This window comes from Ruditapes philippinarum, unplaced genomic scaffold (genome assembly GCF_026571515.1).
Source record: "Ruditapes philippinarum isolate M1 unplaced genomic scaffold, ASM2657151v2 ctg10876_1_1_1_1, whole genome shotgun sequence".
NCBI lineage: Eukaryota > Metazoa > Mollusca > Bivalvia > Venerida > Veneridae > Ruditapes > Ruditapes philippinarum.
The window spans coordinates 5,975-32,704 of NW_026853084.1; the positions used below are offsets into that span (position 1 = coordinate 5,975).

At 33.8% G+C, this 26,730-nt stretch overlaps 1 protein-coding gene across 1 annotated transcript; it reads left to right on the plus strand.

Moving 5' to 3' along the window:
- Positions 1–247: 247 nt before the first annotated feature.
- Positions 248–23,430, plus strand: LOC132733516 (SCY1-like protein 2; the record flags this gene model as incomplete). The annotated part of the gene is given in 8 exon segments (XM_060720174.1): positions 248–313; positions 2,653–2,868; positions 5,585–5,701; positions 8,463–8,591; positions 13,508–13,684; positions 14,344–14,466; positions 18,171–18,284; positions 23,295–23,430. Coding segments are annotated over 8 exon segments (1,078 nt in total), but the record flags the coding sequence as incomplete, so codon positions are not given.
- Between the last annotated feature and the right edge of the window lie 3,300 nt (positions 23,431–26,730).

The following is a 26,730-nucleotide window of genomic DNA, read 5'->3' on the forward strand; positions in this document are numbered from 1 at the left end:
GGTAGTATAAAATGTCCAGGACAGCTCCATTAAACCATGAAAGTATAAAATGTTTGGGACAGCTCCATTAAACCATGAAAGAATAGAATGTCCAGGACAGCTCCATTAAACCATGGTAGTATAAAATGTTCGGGACAGCTTCATTCAACCATGGTAATATAAAATGCTCGGGACAGCTCCATTAAACCATCAAAGTATAAAATGTTCGGGACAGCTCCATTAAACCATGAAAGCATAAAAGTGTAAAATGTCCCTGACAGCTCAATTCAACCATGGTAGTGTTAAATGTCCTGGACAGCTCGATTCAACCATGGTAGTGTAAATGTCCGGGACAGCTCCATTCAACCATGGTAGTGTAAAATGTCCAGTACAGCTCCATTCAACCATGTTAGTATCAGCTCGATTCAACCATGGAAGTGTAAAATGTCCGGGACAGCTCTATTTAACCATGGTAGTATAAAATGTCCGGGACAGCTCCATTTAACCATGGTAGTTTAAAATGTCCGGGACAGCTCCATTATACCATGGTAGTGTAAAATGTCCAAGACAGCTCCATTCAACCATGGTAGTGTAAAATGTCCGCGACAGCTCCATTAAACCATAAAAGTATAAAATGTTGAGAACAGCTCCATTTAACCATGAAAGTAGAAAATGTCCAAGACAGCTCGGCCATTAAAACATGAAAGTATAAAATGTCCAAGACAGCTCTGCCATTAAACCATGAAAGTATAAAATGTCCGGGACAGCTCCATTTAACCATGGTAGTATAAAATGTCAGTGACAGCTCGATTCAACCATGGAAGTTTAAAATGTACGGAACAGCTCCATTAAACCATGAAAGTGTAAAATGTCCCGGACAGCTCCATTCAACCATGGTAGTGTAAAATGTCTGGGACAGCTACATTAAACCATAAAGTATAAAATGTTGAGGACAGCTCCATTAAACCATGAAAGTATTAAATGTTGAGGACAGCTCGGCCATTAAACCATGAAAGTATAAAATGTCCAAGACAGCTCGGCCATTAAACCATGAAAGTATAAAATGTTGAGGACAGCTCCATAATAAACCATGAAAGTATAAAATGTCTTAGACAGCTCGGGCATTAAACCATGGTAGTATTAAATTTAAATGTCCTGGGTAGCTCAGAATGGGGCCAGGTAAACAGTGTTCATTTAGGATATATCCATGACATTATGTGTCTTTAGTTCTTTTTTGGATGTCACAAAAAATTTTCACGACAACTCATGCAGAGTAATAACTTGGTAAATTCGTTCAGACAATAGAAAGTTCATGTATAGCAAAAAAATTATTTTCTTAATGTCTAGACAATTTTCTGTTCTTAAGCTGATGTTAGTATGAGAAGTATTCAAGACATATAAATGTATTATTTTAAAGTTAAATGTTCTGACAAATCCCATAATTTTTATGTACCAACACCATTAGTGTAGTTTATACTAATTTATTTGAGTTTCATTGTTTGGAAGCTATAAGCTGATTGCAACACTTTCGAATCAACCAGTACATATTTTAGTCATATATTGAGAATAAAGTTTCTTGCTCATGGAAAAAATGGCTTGCCCCTGACAGGGTTTCAAACCACATGACCAGCAATCCTTAGATTACTAGTTTTATGGATTAACCACTCCGCCATGCCACCACTCATTAAAAATCCAAAACAAATTATTAATAATCCAAAACAAATCATTAATAATCCAAAACAAATCATTAAAAATCCAAAACAAATAATTAATAATCTAAAACAAATCATTAATAATCCAAAAGAAATCATTAAAAATCCAAAACAAAGCATTAATAATCCAAAACAAATCATTAATAATCCAAATCAAATCTTTAATAATCGAAAACAAATTTGTGAAAGAGAAGCTCAAAATGTACTGACGTTGGAAACTTGTATTTTGAATATACTTGCATTTTTTGCAGAATGCTGTACAAACCTCAGGACTTTAAAAAATGTTCGGAAACATATTGATTGGAAATGTAATTAAGGTTTATGTGTATTTAAATCAAATCTTGCCAGAAGCCAAGCATTTCTCGAAAATGAAATAGTGCCAAAAACTCATTATGGAAATAGGAAATGCCATTGGTTACTTTACAAACTCAATTTTCAGAAACTATTAATTTTTCTTTATAATGGAAATATACTGCTTCTAGGCATGTTAGTAATTTTAATGTGCAACTGTCTTGATAGCAATTATATGCAAAAAATGTTCTTTTTTTTTTTTATCAATTCTGTGACCTATAAAACTAAATTCTTAGGCCCATTTATTTGTGGCTCAGTTTAGCACTGGCTCAGTTTAGCACTGTTACAGTGCTTAGAGGTGAAGATTTGTGATATAGTATTCAGAGGTGTGGAAATATAAATTTTTGCCACATTAAATGCCCACAGGCAAGTTTGGGAAAAAAAATTCACTTGTCCTCAGCTTTAATTTACTTGCCCATATAAAACTATAAAACATTGGTCAAAAGGTTTAATGAAAGTTAATGAGAAGTAACAGTGTATAGTAAGGTATAAACGAGTCATCAGTAAAGATTTGATTTAGCATTCTAGAAAAAAAAACCTACATTTTTTAATCCTGACCAGTATATTTTTCTCACCAATGGTAACAAAAATTATTTGATATATATTTCAGGAAAAGATATCTTGCCAACCATGGTCAACAAAAGCTTCAAAACTTGCTCAACCCAATCTCAATTACATTGCACCAGAAGTTCAAACAGAGAAGAAGTGTAGTATGATTAGTGATATATTCTCCCTGGGAATCACAGTTTGCTGTATATACAACAATGGTCAACCTCTCATCAGTGCTGAACATAATCCTCAGACATATCTCAAACAGCTTGACCAGGTAATCTCAATATTTACAGATATATATCTCAAACAGCTTGACCATGTAATGTCAATATTTACAGACATATATCTCAACAGCTTAACCAGGTAATGCCAATATTTACAGATATATCTCAAACAGCTGGACCAGGTCATGTCAATATTTACAGATATATCTCAAACAGCTTGACCAGGTAATGCCAATATTTACAGATATATCTCAAACAGCTGGACCAGGTAATGTCAATATTTACAGATATATCTCAAACAGCTTGACCAGGTAATGTCAATATTTACAGATATATCTCAAATAGCTTGACCAGGTAATGCCAATATTTGAAGATGTATGTCTCAAACAGCTTGACCAGGTAATCTCAATATTTACAGACATATCTCAAACAGCTTGACCAGGTAATGCCAATATTTACAGATGTATGTCTCAAACAGCTTGACCAGGTAATGCCAATATTTACAGACATATCTCAAACAGTTTGACCAGGTATTGCAAATATTTACAGATATATCTCAAACAGTTTGACCAGGTAATGCCAATATTTACAGATATTATCTCAAACAGTTTGACCAGGTAATGCCAATATTTACAGATATATCTCAAACAGCTTGACCAGGTAATGCCAATATTTACAGATGTATATCTCAAACAGTTTGACCAAGTAATGCCAATATTTACAGACATATCTCAAACAGTTTGACCAGGTATTGCCAATATTTACAGATATATCTCAAACAGTTTGACCAGGTAATGTCAGTATTTACAGATATATATCTCAAACAGGTTGACCAGGTAATGTCAGTATTTACAGTCATGTCTCAAACAGTGTGACCAGGTAATGCCAATATTTACAGATATATATCTCAAACAGCTGGACCAGGTAATGTCAATATTTACAGACATAAGTCTTAAACAGCTGGACCAGGTAATGTCAATATTTACAGACATGAGTCTTAAACAGCTTGGCCAGGTAATGTCAATATTTACAGACATAAGTCTTAAACAGCTTGGCCAGGTAATGTCAATATTTACAGACATATCTTAAACAGCTGGACCAGGTAATGCCAATATTTACAGACATATCTCTCAAACAGCTTGACAAGGTAATCTCAATATTAACAGACATATCTTAAACAGCTTGACCAGGTAATGCCAATATTTACAGACATATCTTAAACAGCTTGACCAGGTAATGCCAATATTTACAGACATATCTTAAACAGTTTGACCAGGTAATGCCAATATTAACAGACATATCTCAAACAGCTTGACCAGGTAATGCCAATATTTACAGACATGTCTCAAACAGCTTGACCAGGTATGCCAATATTTACAGATATATCTCAGACAGCTTGACAAGGTAATCTCAATATTTACAGACATATCTCAAACAGCTTGACCAGGTAATGCCAATATTTACAGATATATCTCAGACAGTGTGGCCAGGTAATGCCAATATTTACAGATATATATCTCAAACAGGTTGACCAGGTAATGCCAATATTTTCTGTCATGTCTCAAACAGTGTGACCAGGTAATGTCAATATTTACAGACATATATCTCAAACAGGTTGACCAGGTAATGCCAATATTTTCTGTCATGTCTCAAACAGTGTGACCAGGTAATGCCAATATTTACAGACATATATCTCAAACAGCTTGACCAAGTAATGTCAGTATTTACAGTCATGACTCAAACAGTGTGACCAGGTAATGCCAATATTTACAGATATATATCTCAAACAGGTTGACCAGGTAATGCCAATATTTTCTGTCATGTCTCAAACAGTGTGACCACTTGGTAATGCCAATATTTACAGACATATATCTCAAACAGCTTAACCAGGTAATGGCAATATTTACAGACATATATCTCAAACAGCTTGACCAGGTAATGCCAATATTTACAGATATATATCTCAAACAGCTTGACCAGGTAATGCCAATATTTACAGACATATATCTCAAACAGCTTGACCAGGCAATCTCAATATTTACAGACGTATATCTCAATAGCTTGACCAGGTAATGTCAATATTTACAGACATTAATCTTAAACAGCTTGACCAGGTAATGCCAATATTTACAGACATAAATCTTAAACAGCTTGACCAGGCAATCTCAATATTTACAGACATATATCTCAATAGCTTCTCCAGGCAATCTCAATATTTACAGACATATATCTCAAACAGCTTGACCAGGTAATGCCAATATTTACAGACATATATCTCAAACAGCTTGAACAGTTAATGTCTGCATTTACAGACATAAATCCTAAACAACTTGACCATATAATGCAAATATTTACAGACATAAATCCTTAATAGCTAGACCAGTTTTTCTAATGTCAATATTTACAGACATAATTCCTAAACAGCTAGACAAGGTTATGTCAATATTTACAGACATATCTCAATCAGCTTGAACAGGTAATGCCAATATTTACAGTCATGTTTCAAACAGCTTGACCAGGTTATGTCAATATTTACAGGAATATCTCAATAATATATTATCATAAATAGATTTTTTATGTATATTATAAAGAAAAGAAATACACAATTATTTTAATAAATTGAAAGTAACAGGTGCTTTAAGTAAAACATACAATGTCATGTATATCTCAGGCACTTTTTTGCCCAAACCCTTCTTGTACCTTATAAAGTATGGAAAGGCAATACTTTCAACAGACAAGTTGTTTCTAGGTTTATTTTATCTTCAGCTGACTCAACAGTTTGGGGATGTAGCTCACAAGATGCCGCTCTCACTTGTGGAGCCGGTGGAGAAAATGATCAACAAGGATACAAGATACAGACCGACAGCTCAGCTATTTTCACTAGTATGTATTTATAAGTTGGTATGTAACAGTAAATGAAATATGCTGGTTTGAAGTTGATTTATCAACATGTAAAAAAGAGATAACCATCATATTTTTATGCAATTTGATCATACTTATATTTATTTTCTGTTATATATATATTTTTTTAATTTTCATGCTGAACTTTTTAGCTCAGCTGTCACAAAGTGACAGAGTGAGCTTTTGTGATCGTTTTTCGTCCGGCGTCCGTCCGGCCGTAAACTTTTACTTTAAATGACATCTCCTCAGAAATAACTAAGCCAATTTCATCCAAACTTCACAGGAAAGTTCCTTTGGTGGTCACCTTTAAAAAGTGTTCAAAGAATTTAATTCCATGCAGAACTCTGGTTGCCATGGCAACTGAAAGAAAAAACTTTAAATATCTTCTTTTAAAAAACCATAAGAGCTAGAGCTTAGATATTTGGCATGAAACATCTTCTACTGAGTGTCTACCAAGTTTGTTCAAATAAAAGCCCTGGGGTCAAAATTGGCCCGCCCCGGGGTGTCATTGATTTTCCCTATATGCATATAGTAAAAACTTAAAAAATCTTCTTTTAAAGAACTCAAAGAGCTATGGCTAAGATATTGAGCATCAAACATCTTCTGATAGGTGTCTACCAAGTTTGTTCAAATAAAAGCCCTGGGGTCAAAATTGGCCCCGCCCCAGGGGGTCATTGATTTTCCCTATATGGATATAGTAAAAACTTAAAAAATCTTCTTTCAAAGAACCAAAAGAGTTAGAGCTAAGATATTTAGCATGAAACATGTTCTAATAAGTGTCTACCAAGTTTGTTCAAATAAAAGCCCTTGGGTCAAAATTGGCCCCGCCCCGGGGGTTCATTGATTTTCCCTACCGGTATATGCATATAGTAAAAACTTAAAAAAATCTTCTTTTAAAGAACTCAAAGAGCTATGGCTAAGATATTTAGCATCAAACATGTTCTAATAGGTGTCTACCAAGTTTTTTCAAATAATTAAAAGCCCTGGGTCAAAATTGGCACCGCCCGGGGGTCATTGATTTTCCTTTATATGTTATAGCAAAAACTTAAAAAAATCTTCTTTGAAAAAAACTCAAATAGCTAGAGTTAAGATATTAAGCATGAAACATCTTTTAGTGAGTGTCTACAAAGTTTGTTTTCAAATAAAAGACCTGGGGTCAAAATTGGCCCCCCCCCCCCCCCCCCCCGGGAGTCATTGATTTTCTTTATATGTGTAAAGCAAAAACTTAAAATCTTCTTTGAAAAAACCCAAATAGCTAGAGTTTAGATATTAAGCATGAAACATCTTCTAATAGGTGTCTACCAAGTTTGTTCAAATAAAAGCCCTGGGGTCAAAACTGGCCCAGCCCCAGGGGTGTCATTGTTTTTAACTATATGTGTATAGTAAAAACTTTAAAAAATCTTCTTTTAAAAAGCCCAATGAGCATGAAACATCTTCTTATGGGTGTCTACCAAGTTTATGCAAAATAAAAGCCCTTTGGGTTAAATTTGGCCCTGCAACATTGGGGGGGGGGGGGTTGAGGGGCCTAAATACAGGTGAGCGACCTCAGGGCCATCATGGCCCTCTTGGTTTTTTTGAAAACACTTGAGAGAGTTTAGGTGTCCAGGCACTGTAAAACAGTTATAAATAAACTATAAATAGGGGGGGGGGGTCAAAACATCAGACAGTTTTTAGCACTTTTTGGAATGTATATGTTGCCAGTTTCTCCTACTTATTCAAAAACGTTTAGAAAATAACTCTTCTTTATCAAATTTTCCATACCATTTTTCAGCAGTGAGGAAACAATGCTTGAAAATTCTTTGATACCTGAACACTAAATATATGTCTCCATACATAAATATTTTGTCTTACAACTTTTTGCTGAGATTTCAGAGAATGATTTTAGAAAGGTTTTAAATCTAAGCCTCTCTAGAGAATTAACACATGGCATGGTTTCAGATAATATTTGTTCATATTATTTCTTTTTTGAAAGGTTCAGTAACAACTAGGTCCTATGATAAAAAAACAACAAAAAACAAGTACGAAATATGCACTATAAACCATTGAAAATGACACAAGATATGATTTTTATCAAGATCATTTATTATCAAGAATTGTAAAAAATAAAAGCAAAGATTTATGTATTTATGTTACAGATAAAGACGTTAGAATACAAAATAATACAGGGTTTTGGCTTGCTAAAATGTCATATATTCAGAAATTGCAGCTTAGCTTCCTAAAGATTTCTAAATATTGAATCAAAAACTAGGAATGATGTCATTTTGTTTATAGTCAAGTCCTTTTTGGAGAAGTGTTTTGTAACTACATAATTGTATTTCAATTAAAGAAGCTTCACAAAGGTCGAAAAGCCTAAAAACATAAAATTTGAAATTCTTACAATTAGATCAAGTGAGGCAACTAAAGTGGAAAAATCTGCAGAGGATAATAAAGAAATGTACTCAGAATTATATTGAACTTTTTTTGTGTGTGCGATTCTTACTCAGTTTGAATGTGCTTTAATACCCTTTTCATTTTTTGGCCATTTTAAACAATAAAAATATCTATTCTGGACAGACTGTGCGAGGGAATTAATGTTCTGAAAATTATTTGCACAAGGGTTTTTGTTCCAGACCTGTATCAAACATAATGCAAATCACAGAAATATATTTCCAGCCCAGTCATGTCAAAAACCTCAGTGGAGTCCATAATACTTAATGTGACTGTTATATTAATTCTAAGAATATATTTTTTCTTTTTTTCACAGTTGAAATATTTTCATGACCCAGTGGTGTCCTGTTTACAGAGATTAGACAATTTAGAGCAACTGGAGACCTCCCAACAACGGGCAGAAGTTTATACGAATCTCATTCAAGTCATTCCAGATATACACAAGGTAACGTTTCAACGCAATATGCTGAACATATGTGTAAACTCTGCTCGTAATGCTATTCAGAGGACCGTCCCTGAGTTAATATTGTAATATCCGGGAAGCAACCAATTTAAAAACAAAAGTCAGGACTGTGGCAACAGCATCATTATAAGGGGTATTTTGTTACAGGCAATACATGGAGTTTACTGTATATGTATACAAAAGCTGAAATATGCCGTCGTTAATAATAGGGTTGATACAATGCAAAATACACATTCTATGTAATGCTTGTGGAATCTGACTTTGTAGTACTTGTCCCTTACAGCTGTCCCAAAGGGACTTTCATTGGGAGGATGATGTAGCTACTATAATCTTTAGGCTGAAGTGACGGGTCCTCAGGTTTTATTCAAATCCTTACCCGTGCCTGAAATAATGGAGGGGGCGCAGTTGATGCCACTTTAGCTTACTGCAGATTTCAGTTAGGTATCTTTGGTGGTTTAATGTAACAGTATTACTGACATTTTTTATAATCATAGCACAAACCCCTCAAAGAGATATCAGTAACCTACAGAAAATAATGCAGATTATCCAAGCCAGTAAATGTAATCACGTATAATTATATATTATTATACCCCCGAAACGAAGTTTGGGGGGTATATAGGAGTCACTCGGTGGTCGGTTGGTCGGTCGGTCCAGCCGTCCGTTGCATTTTTCTTGTCCGGAGCATAACTTGAAAACTATTGGTTGGAATTGAAAACAACTTCAAACAATGGTCAAGCACAATAAGGGAAAGTGCAATGCACAAGAACCATAACTCTATCTAAAGTAATTACAGAGTTATTGCCCTTTGTTACTTTTCCATTGCTTTCTTTTGTCCGGACCATAACTTGAAGACTAATGGTTGGAATTCAATATAACTTCATACAATGCGTTCAAAAGTTCATTGAGAGAAGTGTAGTGACAAGAAACCATAACTCATCTTGACTAATTAAGAGTTATTGCCCTTTGTTACTTTTCCTTTGTCCGGAGCATAACTTTGGAAACTACTGGTTGGATTTCAAAAACAACTTCATACAATGGTCAAGCACAATAAGAGGAAGTGCATTGCCACAAGAAACCATAACTCCAATTCTTGACTTAATTTAATAGTTATTGCCCTTTGTTTCTTTTTACTTGTCCGAGCACAACTCTGAAAACTACTAGTTGGATTCAATAACACTCATAACATATTGTCAAGCACATTAAAAGAAGTTGCAGTGCACAAAAAACAATAACACCATTTGAAAATAACAGAGTTATTGCCTGTTGATACTTTTCCTTATCATGTTGCATAACTTAAAAAACTAATGTTAAGAATTCAATGAAACTTCATTCAATGGGTCAAGCGCAATGAGAGGAAATTTGCAGTTGCTCAAGAAACGTAACTGCTTTTTGACTTTTTACAAAAGTAATTCAATAAAAAACTTTCATCATGGTAACCAAACTAATCTTAATTGCCCACAACCATAACTCTATTTCAGTTCTTTTGCAAGGTATTCTGTTACTAGTAACTTCCTCATTTCTGAAGCAGTCTTGCGGGGGTATTAATCACATTAAGTGATATTTCTAGTTTATTTTGAATGAAGTTGAATTTATGATATTTTCCTGATCTTTTTATAGGTTTTGACTCCCTAAACAGTTGTTGATTTAGTTGCCTATGATGGAAATGTTACAACTAGAAATTTGCTCAGAACTTGATTGCTTAAATTTATTTGCAAGATTATGTTATTTTAAGTTGTTCATATAGTTGTTTGATTTAATGTTGTGTTTTTATAGGCTTAAGATATTGTGTTAAGTAAAAAATACCATAAATTCAGCAGACATTGTCATTCTTAAATTATATAGAAAGTAATAACTGTTGCTTTATATTATATGTCTTTTTGGTTCCAGGCTGTATAAAGGTTTATTTAAGGCCCATAAAGGCCTGGAAATGCCATGTTTTTTATATCCCCGCACAACAAAGTTGTAAGGGGGGTATACTGGAATCAGCTTGTCCGTCCGTCCGGCTGTCCAGGCGTCCGGCAGTCTGTCCTTTTTTTCTTGTCCGGCCAATAACTTAAGATTCCTTTGACCTTAGTCTTCATATTTGGCATGAGGTTAGTTATGGATTAGTAGATGACCGCTATTGAATTGTGAGGTCACTAGGTCAAAGGTCCAGGTCACAGGGGCCTTGACTTCAAAAATATGTCCGCCCAATAAACTTAAGATTCCTTTGACCTACACAGGTCTCATATTTTGGCATGGAGGTTAGTCATGATTTAGTAGATGACCCCTATTGATTTGAGGTTACCAAAAGGTCCAAAGGTCAAGCGTCACAGGGCCTGACCTCCAAAAGCTTGTCCCCCCAATAACTTAGATTCCTTTGACCCCGTCTTCATATTTGCATGGAGGAAGTCTTCATTAAGTAGATGACCCTATTTGATTTTAAAGGTCACAAGCAAAGGTCCAAGGTCACAGGGGCTTGACTTCAAAAATCTTGGCCCCCCAATAACTTAAGATTCCTTTGACCCATTAGTCTTTATATTTGGCATTGAGGTTAGTCATGATTAATAAGAACCTCTATTGATTTTTTTAGGTCACCAGTCAAGGTCCCAGTCACAGGGGCCTTGACTTCAAAAAAGCTTGGTCCCAAATAACATAAGATTCCTTTGACCCATAGTTCTATATTTGGCATTCAGGTTAGGTCATGATTAAAGTAGATGGGACCCTATTTGACTTTGAGGCCACCAGGTCAAAGGTCAACACAGGCCTGACTTCAAAAAGCTTGTCTGCCTTAACTTAAAAGAATTCCTTTGACCCACAGTCATCATATTTGGCATGAGGTTAGTCATGATTTAAGTAGATGACCCCTATGATTTTGAGGTCACCATTTGTCTTAAGTCAAGGTCATAGGAGCCTGACTTCAAAAAGCTTGTCCGCCAATAACTTAAGATTCCTATGACCCACCAGTTCATATTTGGAATTGAGTTTTAGTCAATGATTTAGTAGATGACCCTTTGGATTTGAGGGTCACTGGATCCCAAAGGCAAGGTCATAGGGACTTTGACTTCAAAAGTTTGTCCACCCATTTAATTAAGATTCCTTTGACCCACAGTCTTCATATTAAAGGCATGGATTGTTGATCATGACTATAAGGTGACCCTATTGATTGAGGTCACTGGTCAAAGGTTCCAAGTCACAGGACCTTGACAAAAAAAAGCTTTTTCTTCTCAATTGCTAAGAATGTCCTGTCCGCAATGTATTGATTTTGACAATTTCACATTTGAAGCATGTAGAATACATAACTTAGCAATGCACTGGCTTAGTAACCTCAGATTTGGCAGGGAGGTTGTCCTTGAGCTCTAAATGGCCACTGTTGATTCTGACAAAGTGGTATGCGGGGGTATTCACGCCATGATAGTGGCAGTTCTAGTTTTTTCTCAAAATCTTTTTTATTTTTGTATTTCGTTACAGTTTCCAAAATGTTATTCATAAGCTATCTTTTATTTCTTTTGCTCTTTATAGCAAATCTCAATTGGTATAGTTATGATATTTTGTAAAGAATTCAAAATGCTGTGTTTTTTTTACATTTTCTACCTTCATGACACATTACTGCATGTTGATCACTTTTTTTTCAGTTGTTTAACATTCTAAAATCAATTATTAAAACATTAATGAAAACATTTCTAAAGAATTTAAAAAGAAATTTCTGGGGCATGGTGGGCCTTTAACAAAATAAATTTATTGAATTTTCGCGAGAATCTGATACCTGTTTTTATACCTAAAATGGCAACAATTTATATGATTCAGTGCACATTATATAATCATATTTGATCATAGATTTTGTTGCATGATAGATGCAGATGGAACAAAACATGTTATTTCTTTTTTATTCAAAGTCTAGCTACGAAAATAAAACTTTAATTCAGATATACAACTACCACTAACCCTTTAGCAATGCCTTTTTTCTAGACGCTGAATTCTTATAACAACCCACATGGGGTATTATTGAGGATTTAGTTGACTATTATCATAACTAGAGGAATTTAAGAGAAAAATCTGGCACAGTATTGCCTTGAAAAACTCAAAATGGAACAGTAATTACACATATTGCATAAATACTGGTGTATTATACAACATCAAATTTGCATAATGTCTTTAAAAGCAATTACAGATGTCAGAATAATGGCATTTTCTCCCCACGTCTGATTGATTCCGGAACATCGTAAGCTTAAGTTATTTAAGAGCCTTATATATCTGATTCTTATAATATAATAAAACCTTTGATGGACGGCATTGATATCTTCAATACAGTTAAAGTTTTGAAGGATGGCATTGATAACTATTATACAGTCAAACCTTTGCTGGATGGCATATATCTTTATAATACAGTCAGACCTTTGATTGAGCTCATTCTAATGTCTGCTGTCAATTTGTAAAATAATTGGTCACTTGAAGTTCAATTTAGCCCATGGTTGCAGCGATTTAATATACCCATGTGTCCAGTGCACTCTGACCAAGTTCAGCTGTGCCATCATATCATGGTTTGCACTGTTTACTACATTAGTTAGTAAATATTTTTTTAATTTTCCTTAAAAATGATAAAATGATTTTGGCAAGACTGAAAGATTAAGACAAGTCCAATTAAGATATTAAGTGTGATATTAGGGTTAAGGGCACTATGTTTCAAAATGCAACTACTTTACTCCAACTAACTATTTTTTTATGAAAGAAAGAAAAAAGGTGGTTTTCAAATGAAAAAAAAAAAGACAATGTCATTGTCAAAAATAGTTACCTTGAAATACTGTTAAAATGTTAAAAAAAACCTATGACATGTCTTGTTTTACAACATCTTGCTATTAGTAAAGCTTTAATAAAGCAGTGAATATTTATATATCATGACAGTGTCTGTTTATTTTTAGAAAGTTCTGTATGGTCATGTATTACCAAATCTAGTGGAATCCTGTATGTCTATAGACACCATGTTCATGGCTTTACCAGCCATGCTGGCGCTTATAGATCATGTGTCAAAGGCAGACTATGCAAATGTGATATTACCACACTTCAGAACTATTCTCAACTACCCAAGACCAATGCAGGTAATTTGATCAACATTTTGCACAAAACAAGGAAAATAAAATAGAATCTTCAGAGAAGCAGAAGTAACTGGTTAGGCGATGGTTATTATGTCATTTCAAATTTCATGTCTTATGATGAGTTTGTTTGATTTAGAAATTTTAAAAGCAACAAACTATCAAAATATCATTAAATTCCCATACATTTGTTTGTCTTTTTTCATGGATGATTTTCTGGTTGATTGTCTCTATTCAAAATACTTTTAAAAGCATTTTGATATTGCATGTAGATAATGCATTAAAACAGCACACCTCCAGATTCATGCTTATTTTCATGAAAAGTGAGAAAATGCATAAAAAAGTAGAATATTGTATAGTGAACGAAGATAATAATTTTCCCATTGCAAAGAGCAATAATTATTACAACCCATATAAATCAACAAAAAGAGCAAAATATGCAAAAATAGCCCTTACTGCGTTACTAACGCAGTAGAAATATGGTGATATATACTGCAAAATTGCTCATAAGTCGAACATAACGAACATAGAAATTATTACTTGAATCTTGGATCTTTTTACTTTTCTTAAAATCTTAGTACTTTTTTCTTTAGTATGATTTTCTTTGAAATATTTTGGTTCATCTGCAGGCATGCAGCATTAATATATTGTTTCATACATTTCAGGCAACAGTTTATTTGCTGGACAAGCTAGATATTATATTAGCAAAGTCACCTATGGAAGTGATAAAGACAGAGATCATGCCACTTGTCTTTAATACACTAGATTCAAACTCTATACAAGCTCAGGTAACTATTTCATTGTGCCTATTTTTTTATTAACATGAAGCATAAAAATGAAGACATATAAAGTTAACCACTGTTAAAAACAGAGTAAAGACCAAGTGAAAGAACTTGATCATGAGGACAAAATAAATAAGATTATTTCAACTTTAAGATATGACATTATGTTGGTCCAAACATACACTTATCTCTAATATTCTACACTCTAATGTTTTCTGCTTCTGTTATGCCTTATTTGCCCTGCTTTGCTCCCCTTTTCTCTTCACTGTTCTGTTCCCTTCTATTTTTTCCTACCTTTCTTTACCGTTCTTACTTGTACTCTGCTCTACACTGCTCTGTTTCCTTCTACTCTGCTCTATTATTATACTATAACCTACTCTGTTGCCTTTTCACTTTAATCTGCTTTGCTCAACATTGTACGCTTCTTAACTTGGCTCCCTTTTACTTTGCTCTTTTATAATCCACTTCATAATCTACTCTACTCCTACCTGCTCTTCTCCCTACTGCTCTGTTCTACTTTACTTAGCTCTAATCCCTTCTACTTTGCTTTGTTCCATTATAGTCTGACCTACTCTGTTATTGTTGTTGCTTTAAACTAATCTGCACCTTCTCATATCTTAATATATTCTATAACAAGCTTTACTCAACTGAGATATAATATCATATTTTTCTATAGCCTTCTATTCATTTCCTTACTGAAATCTAATCTAACTCTCTCCTTCTCTGCCCAAATCTTTGATGTATCCTGCCCTGCCCTAGCTTGCACCACTCTGCTCTGCCATGTCCTGGCCTGCCTTGTCCTTCTCTGCTTATATGAAACAAGAAATGATGAGGGAGCTAAGAGCTTATAAACATAATAGAATATTCTGCTTGCAGGGATGACGGAAATTTCACAGAAAGTACATTTAAAATATTTTTAGATTATTTCGATGAATTCTTATAAAATGTTTACATTAGTGTATTGCTTTGAAATTCATTGTAGGTAAAGTACAAAAGTTGACCAAACATGAATGTTGATTTATGTCATTTTCTAATTTCAGATTCTTTCTTTCTCTAATTTCAGATTCTTTCTTTCTATATAAAGCTTCTGTCCACATAAATATAAATTGTCATACAATAATTATGACTATATTTAGTTTGATAAAAATTTCCTTGTAGAGAAAAAAATATTGTTACTAAATTGTTGTGGTTTGTGGGGGAACAATTTTTGATGTTCCTGTTCATGGCCATGTCAATCAGAAGAAATTTATGCTGTTGAGAAGCAAAAATAACATTCATTATACCCCCACCACAAAATGTGGGGGGGGCTATAATGGATTCGCTTTGTCGCGTCGGTCGGTCCGTCCGTCTCCATTTTCGTGTCCGCTCTATAACTCCTATACCAATTGAAGGATTTTCTTCAAACTTGGCTCAAATGTTCATCTCAACAAGGGGATGTGCAGAACCCATGTTGCCCATGTGTCAGCTCAAGGTCAAGGTCACAATTCAAGGTCAAATATCAAACACTATCAAATATTACACAGTATGTCGTGTCCGCTCTGTAAGTCCTACACTACTTGAAAGATTTTCTTCAAACTTGGCTCAAATGTTCACCTCAACCAGGGGATGTGCAGAACCAATGTCGCCCATGTGTCAGCTCAAGGTCAAGGTCACAATTGAAGGTCAATTATCAAACAATTAAATATTACACAGTATGTCGTGTCCGCTCTGTAAGTCCTACACTACTTGAAAGATTTTCTTCAAACTTGGCTCAAATATTCCCCTCAACAAGGGGATGTGCAGAACCCATGTTGCCCATGTGTCAGCTCAAGGTCAAGGTCACAATTGAAGGTCAAATATCAAAGGATTAAATATTACACAGTATGTCATGTCCGCTCTGTAACTCCTACACTACTTGAAAGATTTTCTTTAAACTTGGCTCAAATGTTCATCTCAACAAGGGGATGTGCAGAACCCATGTTGTCCATGTGCCAGCTCAAGGTCAAGGTCATAATTGAAGGTCAAATATGAAACAATCAAATTTTACACAGTATGTTGTGTCCACTCTGTAAGTCCTACACTAATTAAAAGATTTTCTTCAAACTTGGCTCAAATATTCCCCTCAACAAGGGGATGTGCAGAACCCATGTTGCCCATGTGTCAGCTCAAGGTCAAAGTCACAATTGAAGGTCAAATATCAAACACTATCAAATATTACACAGTATGTCATGTCCGCTCTGTAAGTCCTACACTACTTGAAAGATTTTCTTCAATCTTGGCTCAAATGTTCATCTCAACCAGGGGATGTGCAGAACTTATGTCACATTTTTGCTGGCTTAAGGTCAAGGTCACACTTGAAGGTCAAAACTTGACTTAGAAAAAATTCTTAAATTTTAACATTTATTTGAATATTCTAAATATAGAAAAGGTATTTGCTTGATACTTGAAATATTTTTGAAAGGTCACAAATACGATATGCTGTTCAAGTTTCATAACTCTGTATTGCATTTAAACAAAGTTATGCCCCTTTTTAAGTCTTCAAATTTACATACAATCAAATATTAGACAATATGTTGTGTCCGCTCTATAAATCCTATACCAATGGAAGAATTTCCTTCAAACTTTACTCAAATGTTCACCTCAACAAGGTTATGTGCAGAATCCATGTCACCTTTGTACCGGCTAAAGGTCAAGGTCACACTTGAAGGTCAAAAATTGACTTAGAAAATGTTCTTAAATTTTAACATGTACTTGAATAATTCTGAAACTAGCTCAGGCATTTGCTTGAAACTTAAAAGATATATGAGATGTGGCAAATAAGATATGCAGGTCAAGTTTCATTACTCTGTATTGCATTTTGACAAAGTTATCCCCTTTTTAAGTCTTCAAATTTACATACAACCAATACTAGACAATATATTGTGTCTACTCTATAAATTCTATACTGATGGAAGGATTTTCTTCAAACTTTACTCAAATGTTCACCCAAAATGGGTGATGTGCAAAACCCATCTTACCCTTGTGCCAGATTAAGGTCAAGGCCACACTTGAAGGTCAAAAATTGACTTATAAATAAAATGTTTAATGCATTGGGAAAATGAAAGGTATATATATTTATACTATTACCTGTACAATTAGTCTTTTTTTCACCAGAGATATTTTCTTTTTATGTATTTGTGCCACATAAATTATTCCCTTAACCACCTTTCCAAGTGGTCTTCTGTCAAGGACATTGGTGGGGGTATGAATCGCATTCAGCGATAGTTCTAGTTTGTTTTATTTATAGCTCTATTAGTGCACTAGTAAATATAGGAACTTTAGAGGGAATATAATCAGCATATGAAAAGAAATAGTTTATAATCTATGAATGATAAAATTGTGTTGTTTCCATTATTCATTGTAGAATTCCGGAAGGAGTTTTAACAGAATGTACATTATTGTATGTTACGAAACAGCATAAACTTTCCACGCACACAATACTATGCTGCTATTTTGAGTGCAACAATGTTTTTGTACATGCACCATTCAAGAGGAGATGCGCAAACTGTTGCCTTTTTCTGGTCCGGCCCATCAGCACAAAGTTATGGCCCTTGATGAGTTATTATGGCATATCTGTATCATTACACAATGATTATATTATGGCATATCTGTATCATTACACAATGATTATATTCTGGCATATATCATTACACTTAATCATTACACAATGATTACATTCTGGCATATTATAGGAAGCTGCCCTTGGCTGTATAAGACTGATCAAGGAATATTTGGATGATAACATTATGAAGTCCATGGTGCTACCAAGAGCAAAATCTCTCTACAACAAATCAGATAATATGAAGGTGAGTTTTGTTCTGACGAAAACAATTGTTGAGTATATGAGCCACTCTTGTTATCTTTTAAAGAATTTAAATTTCAAAGTACCATATTCCTGTAGATTTCTTTAATTATTCAATTCTTTTCTTGTTGATTTTTTTGATGAATGTCTGTGGGTGGGTCAGGAACAGGGCATAATTAATTCTTTTTAACATACAATACATTTCTGAAGGGATTTTAACAAAGCATTCACAGGAATTACCCTGGAACATGTAATCAGGTTTTTATGATTTGGTAATAATTTGCAAAATAGGCAGGGTATATAGATTGACCCTTGTCCATCCTGCTGTTTTGCTATTCTTCAGTAGACTAACAAAAAAGGGGAATGTGGGAGCATCCCATGTCCTGTTGATACATTTCTAGTTACATTATTAAGTGATATTAGCAGGAAAAAATGTTGTATGGCATTTAGTCTGAACCCTAGCACTGATGCATATACTAGGTTCTGGTTATTTTAGAATACTGACACAATTAACTTATATCTGATATTTTATGATTTAGTGACACATTCCTTATATGCTGGCTGCAACATTACCTAAATCTGTACTTTGTGTGGACCTGAATTACACCAACATGTCTGCAGGTGTCAAAACAATTTGCCTTTGACATTTCCAAAGTCTATTTCCTTAGCTTGTATCTTAAAATAACCAGAGGTGAAACTAGTTCAGAAATCAAATGAAGCAAAAAAAAAATTGCCTACCTAGCTTTAATTTGCTTTTATATAAGACAATAAGAACAATTTGTCTTTTTTACTTTTTATCTGATTGAATCCTCTAGATGAAACTGAATGAAAATATTAATACTTTGTCTGGATGTTGGAGAATTTCATTGTTATCGTGGCATCGTGATTGTAACTTAACTATATTTGATACATTCCTGTCTAGTCATACTGGCCAATCATCGTATCAAATTAAAATTATTATTACAGATAGAAACTTCATCGCCAAGTTCATTTTCTAGTATTGTCTCTGTAATTCCAGAAAATGTGATTTTTGTGATTTTTCTAGCTCCAGTCAGGGGTCCATAGCAAGATAGCAATATCTGATTTCTCAATGGTATAAAACCAAGATTTTTCTCAAAGATTTTGTTGGAAATGCAAATTATGCAGTTGACATGAAGAAAAGATTGTGTCGACCAAAATTTCTCACATTTAACCTCTCTGTTTAAGAACAAATAACATTTAAATCTTTTATTAGAACAGTATTCACTGAGTGGAATAAAGACAAAAAACATTAAAATCTAGTCAATCTTTTCTGAGATAAATTACTTACACTGTTGGATAATTACATCACCTGATACAGTTTATTATGCTGGGAATGCTGGGAAAACTGGGGAAATACTGATGCAAATTTTACAGAAAACTGGAATAATGAAAGTCATGCTGTGAATAAATTGGCTCAATCATCAAGATAAATCTGCAGTTTTTTTCCCATCTATTGATTTGCTGATGTGTAAATGTATTTGACATCTACCTATTATGCTCAGTTTTCTTATTAGTATTTTTATTGACAAATAGCATGGCATCTGTGGGTGAGTGGTTAAGGTCCTTGACTTCAAACCAATTGCCCCTTATAACTATGGGTTCGAATCCCAAGAGAGACTTAGGATTGCAATAAGCTAATTTAGGTTTCAAATGATTCACTCTGACTTCCATTCAGGTTCTTTTTTTTATCAAACTTTAGTCAGCAAACAGTTCTTAAGTTTATATAACCTGAGTGGCTGGGTGATGGTTACCGGCTTTAATAAATTGATATAGCTAAAGTTATGTATATATAACCTGCCAAGACTTAGTCTTTAAAAAAGAAATTATTATACACTGTAGGATGGCATTCTCTCATAATAATAAATTCTTAAAGCTGCATGCCTCTAGATGAGTAAAAATATTTCAATAAAATCAAACTTGAGAAATAATTATGTACTAAGATTTTAAGAAAAGTAAAATGATTCAAGATTCAAGTAATATTTTACATGTTATGTGTGATTAATGGCTGATTTTTCAGTATTTCAACTATATTTTTACTGTGTTACTAACTGAGTAAGGCCTATGCATGCATTTTTTTTATCACTTTTTGGTAATTTACGTGGGTTGTAATGTGTTAATTGCTTCCTTTTGGTTATTTCACAATATTATACATTCAAATACATTTTCAAAACTTTTATGAAAATAAGCATGAATCTTAAGGTGTGCTTCTTTAAATTTACCCAGTCATGTATATAGATAATATGAAAAACATGATTATCCAATGAAAATCCATGCTACAAACATGCTGTAATATGACTTTGGTTAACTGTGTTGTATAAACGGTCTATGTTATATGCACGTAAAAATGGAAAATGTACATTAAATCTCTTGCATGCATGTCAGTCATAAAATATTTATATTTTGGAATTAGCGTGATAGAAATGGTTTTATTTCTTATGAATAATTATTATTTGAGCCGCGTCACGACAAAACCAACATAATGGATTTGCGACCAGCATTGATCCAGACCAGCCTGCGCATCCGCGCAGTCTGATCAGGATCCATGCTGTTCGCTTACTAACCCTATTACAAGTAGAGAAACTGATAGCGAACAGCATGGATCCTGATCAGACTGCACAGGCTGGTCTGGATCCATGCTGGTCGCAAACCCATTATGTTGGTTTTGTCGTGACACGGCTCATTTATAGACTATAGAAGTCTATATTTGGCAGTTGTTCATAGTTATTTGTACAGCTGATTCATGTCTCCTTGATAACAAAATATAGGGACATGAGTAAAATGATCACTTTATAAGTTTTGAATTCTTTAAAGAGGCCCCAGGTTTTATTTTCTTATAAAAATATTCAGAATTGTTTTAAACTTAGTATTTCAGTAATTTTATCTTTTATCATATCACCGTGAAGCCATCTTCAAAACAACATCCCAAGAGCTGAAGGCTTTTTTAAACAAATAAGCCCAAAAAAAACAAAACAAAAAAGAACAGTAACTGTAACGTGCAAGACTAATATATTTATTGGTCTGAACTGTGCCCACTGATAGCTTATTACTAGGAGAGCCTGTACATTAATGCACTCACAGACCCCTGTCCTTTTTATGTAGCCCTATGCTGCTTCTTGTTTTGCCAGGCTTTGCTGGAGTTGATTCTAATTTTATGAGGTTTTAATAAACATCAGCACTGTTAAAGTAACATGGCAACTTTTCAGCTTTACTGGTGCCTTCCATGTGCATTTTATCAGGCACAATCAGGCTTCCAAGTAAAACCACGAACCTTGTATGCTAGAGGGATTTAATCCCAGATCATTCAGGGGCAAGTGGTTATAAGGCAGGATATCTAACCACTTGGCGGTGGGAGTTGTTTCAAAGTTAGTGGTAATTCCTCAGTATTGCCTATAAAATGGTTAAAGTTCAACTGGTTTCCAGTTTTTCTGTGTCTTTATATTCACATGCATAAAGTTCTGAATAAAAATGCATAACATTGAATTAAAAATGCCTTATCTCCATGATTTATTGGCAGTATAATTAATAGAGGATGCCTGATTTACTATTTTATTTGTAAAAACTGATGGCAAATAATTGGCAAGAAGTAAGATTTTGATAAAAATGCTTTATCATTCTTCATTTTCCTCTAAAACCGGGAATAGTTTCAAGAAAAACTGAGTTTTTAATAGCTAATTGTAACTTCAGAATATCGTTCCATAAAAAATCTGATGCAAATGAGTTAACTTCATTAAATTATGTTGTAAATTTGCATGCAGAAAAATAGAAAATGCTAAATCATGTAAAAGGAGCTTCCAAAAATTTGTAGTATTTTTTTTAGAAATTAATTGCTTTAAAATTTAAAGTATCTTTGATCAATTGTATTTTTATTATCAAATAATAATTGAAAAGTCATTATTTCTAGAGGCAATGTCTTTTCTGGGAACTCTGTGCTTGAAAATAAACCTTGCTGTAGATATTGTATTGCAAATATTTATTGTTTTTATTTGATATGCAAATAATTTAGTAACCAAATTAGAACCTAAGTTAGCTAAAAATAAATTGTAGACATAATTTTAATTGGTTATTTGATATTTGAAAATTTAACTTCTGCTGCCATTAATATGCATTGAACTTGCCCTACTTTAAATTCAGGACAGTCTTTGGGGGATTTCAAAATTATAATGGTAAAATTGAGCAGACAAAATTATAAAATCTAGTCAGACTGCCAGGACAATTATATGTTTCATGGTATTTCAAGCATTATGAGTTCGTGTTATGGGTTAACAAACAAAAGATGTAATATTGTTGAAATACCAGTATGGTTTCATGTGAATAAACTTCATAAAGCACCATGTATTAGTCATTGATTAGTCACAATCAAAAGTTTTGTTTTTGTTTTTTTTTTAATTGAGGATACTCAATACTTTTAAAATTACAAAAAAAAATCATTGATATTTTTAACTTTGTTAAGAAATCAATAGTGTCCTTCTGGACTCCATGCCTGTCATCCTGTGTTGCTGGGTTGTGTTGGGGCATGGGTTCATTGAATGCCGCCCATCCTTGTTGATCTTGTTTTTTATATTTTATACAGGAGGAATAAAATTGAATAGCTAAACTACACATATGAACTTGATCGCACTCAATCAAATTTTAATGCATGCCAGAACGTAATATATGGTACCTCATACATGGGACATTCACTATACTTAAATATGCGGCCACTGACTATCCAGCTGCAGGAAATTTCATGCCATACCAAGGTGTTATCTTGCATCATTCTGAACTAAAACATGGCAGAGCACTTGATAGTACTAGAACTTCATCAACAAGTAAAGGCTATACATAAGCATTACTTCAAACTGAATCAGATAAAGAAGAGCTCATGGTCAGCTTATGTGTTTACTCAATGTATATTGTCTGTTACTGTTATAATTTTCCATGTTGTATTCTGACAAAAGCATTATTGACTGTAATACAGTACAGGAGATGAGATATTTTGTTGATTTGTTTTCAGATGAGGATTAATGCATTGACATGTATAGATACTGTACTCGACAGTTTAGACAAGATGATTATTCTTGATGAGGTGCTACCATTTTTAATGGATATTACATTAGGACAAGATGCCAAAATTGTCATGGCTGTTGTAGGTAAGAAATGGATATTACATTAGGACAAGATGCCAAAATTGTCATGGCTGTTGTAGGTAAGAAATGAATATTATATTAGGACAAGATGCCAAAATTGTCATGGCTGTTGTGGGTAAGAAATAAAAAAAATATTTTAGGACAAGATATCAAAAATTTCTTAGCTGCTGTTAGGATATGTATATGATACAAAATGAATATTACATTATACCAAGGTGCTGAAAGCTTCATAGTTGCTGCAGGTAAGTTATGAATTTTGCATAAGGACAAGATGCCAAGATGGTAAGTAAAAAAGAGTACTACATAAGACTAAGATACTATTTATAGTCATGGATGTTGTTGATAAGATATATTTTAAATTAGGAGAAGATTTGCAGATGGTCATGGCTTTTTGACAATACTATGCAACAACATGCTAAGATATTCATTGCTTTTATGAGTGATACATACAATTTAAATTAGGGAAAGATGCCTTGATTGTCAGACATGAGAATTAAATTAGGACAAGGTGCCCAGATGGTCATGGCTAATAATTGTACTTTTAGCCATATGATAAGTGGTTTGGAAAAACCGCCTCCGTGGTCGAGGGGTTAGAGTAGATTACTTATAATCCAGTTACCTCTCTGGCGTGGGTTCGATCCCCGGGAGATGCTTTGGTAGTTAAGCGCAGAGGAAGGTACTCTAGTACTGGTGTAACTCTCCCGCTGAGGAATGATGGGAAACTACCTGCCTATATGACTGAAATACTGTTTGGGAAAAGGCATAAAATGAAACAAACAAACAAACAATAATAGTTTGGATTAGGACAAGAAAGTCATGTTTTTTTGTTAAGGTAGAATCTTCAATTTGACATTGTACTGAAATGTTTTTCTGTTTAAGATGTTGTCTCTGATATTTCTATCAATGTCATTGAATGATTTAAAATATTTTTATGCCAATAGTTAAGGTTTTGCTGCAAAAAAGAAAAATACAACAAATCTTAAACTTAAATGTACCAAACATTTCCTATTAGTTTTACAGGATGAACGATTAATGTAGTAATTTCTGTTTCACACATTATTCATATCCAGCTGGTATCTCAAATCAAAGAAATTTCTTTTCTGTGGCAAATTACAAAATTCAAGTCATTGTGTCTAAAATTCTTGATCACTGGTGATAATAAATGAATTACAAAACACGTTTTTGTTACAAAAATAAATAATCCATTACAATTTCGTATTAAGCTTGTATGAATTTCAATTTTATAGAAGACCTAATTTGTTTCCAATGGAGTCAAAGTAATTTATTTATGACACCCACCTTTATGCACTTTTCATGGCAAGTCTGTCTTGTTTTCCCCAGAGGAATTAAGCTGTAAGAATTGTAAAATCAAAGAGTCTTATCTGCTGGAAGAAGTTTTAGAGGAAAGAAGCTCTTAAAGTAGACAGGGAAATATATGGATTTAAAAGATCTTATTTGTAAGATTCTGTTCTAAATTAGATCTGTAAAAAAAATTCTCAACCAATCTTTGGTATTGGGTGAGAATAAGGTCTCTTCAAAGAATAAATCAATGAAAGTTGTTTCAGACTTTAAAATGATGAATTCTGCTTAAGCTGGTGCTAGAGGGGCTTGCGTCCATGAACAGGCTCAATCAAACTGAGCCTGCAACATTTTCAATTTTGTCATTCTGGGCATCCTTTAGGGATTCAATTTTTCTGTATTTTGTAGTATTATAGGGGGTTGTTATAGTACAGTGTATATAAAAGTTTATATTTGTCCATATGGTTTTTATACTTAAAAACATGCATAATACAGTAGAACTTCAGTAAGTCGAATTTGAAGGGACTTTAGCAAAAACTTTGACACATCGAGATTTCGACTCATGAATGAGTCTCGACTTAATGGCAAAATTCTGAGCTGTTGACGTTTACAAGCAAGTTAGAAAAGGAGTAGCAAAGATAAAGGGCAATAAGAAAACCAACTTATAGTAAATATATCCCATGTGATTATCACACGACACCGGATCATAAAAGTAGTACAGCAATTTCAATGGTAACAATTAAAGCATTTTATCATACATTTAAATGCAAACAAATGCTGTGTAATTAACACCTTCACACAAGTTGATCGAAAGTTTTGGCGGCCAGATGATTTGTTTCTTGTTCACTTTCACACCAAATAGTTTGTTGTATTCGTTTATCTATGAAAGACTAAGTGTATAAGAATTCTGGAAGGGGGATATCCCTTGAGAGCCGTGTTGAGTCTTAAACAGTAGAAATATTGGAATCAGTGTTCCCGAAGGTCAAAAAAATATAACGATAAGCTGATGACGTATTGGGTAACTTTTAACAGCTGCCAAACAGCACTTAGAGTTAAAAAAAGAAAGGAAGATAAAACTTTGTTACTTGGTACAAATGAAGATTATAACATCACTAGATGAGTGAATATCATTCTATATATCATAGAAGCTAAAGGGTTTCAATAAAAGAAATATGCCTGCATGTTCAGACAATGGTAGGCATTAAATTAACTTAACTATACAATGATTGTATATGTTTGTTTATATATTTTCATTCTCATCTCTATGGTTAATATTTTAACTGCATAACATCATATTAACCCATTACTTCATATACACGCCTTTTAACGCCTTTTTCACGCCCCACCCTTTTTGTTGTCTCAAATGATGAAAAAATGCCTTATTTAGGCCCCAAACACTTGTTTTTGTTTGAGAAATGTTGTTAAAAAAAGTGACCTCTTTTTCGGCGCGGCCCCCCAACCAAAAGATACATCAGGGGGTTGCCAGAAGGGGGATGTGCCCCCTTCTGTTTGGGGGGTTTGAAGGGGGGCGGAGTCCCCCTCATCGCCAAGAAAAATTTTGGACTTGTGAGAGGCTGTAAATGACCCCAGATTGATCATAAGGTAACGTGTAACCAACGCTAAAAAGCATTTGACTCTATCTCAATCCATTGAGAAAGTGCAGCACTTTGAAATCAATTTTGATGGAAAAAATCAACGCAAAATAGTGATTTTTGGCAATTTTGAGATGTCCCCTCGTTGCCATGGTAACAGAAAATTTAAGCCTGAGCATGTTGTTGCAAGTGCAATGGTCCAGTCAACATTTGTGCCAAGTTTGATTAGTGTTGAAGCAGTTTTTATAGTATTATAGCAATTTGAATTTGTAACGGGAGACTTTTCAATGAAAACAGCCATTTTTCACAAAATGCTCATGAAGTAATGGGTTAATGAAAAAAATAAAAAAAATTACAAAACAACAATTTTTCTTCAAATTTTTATGACAGGCCATGTTTAAACATGAAAAAA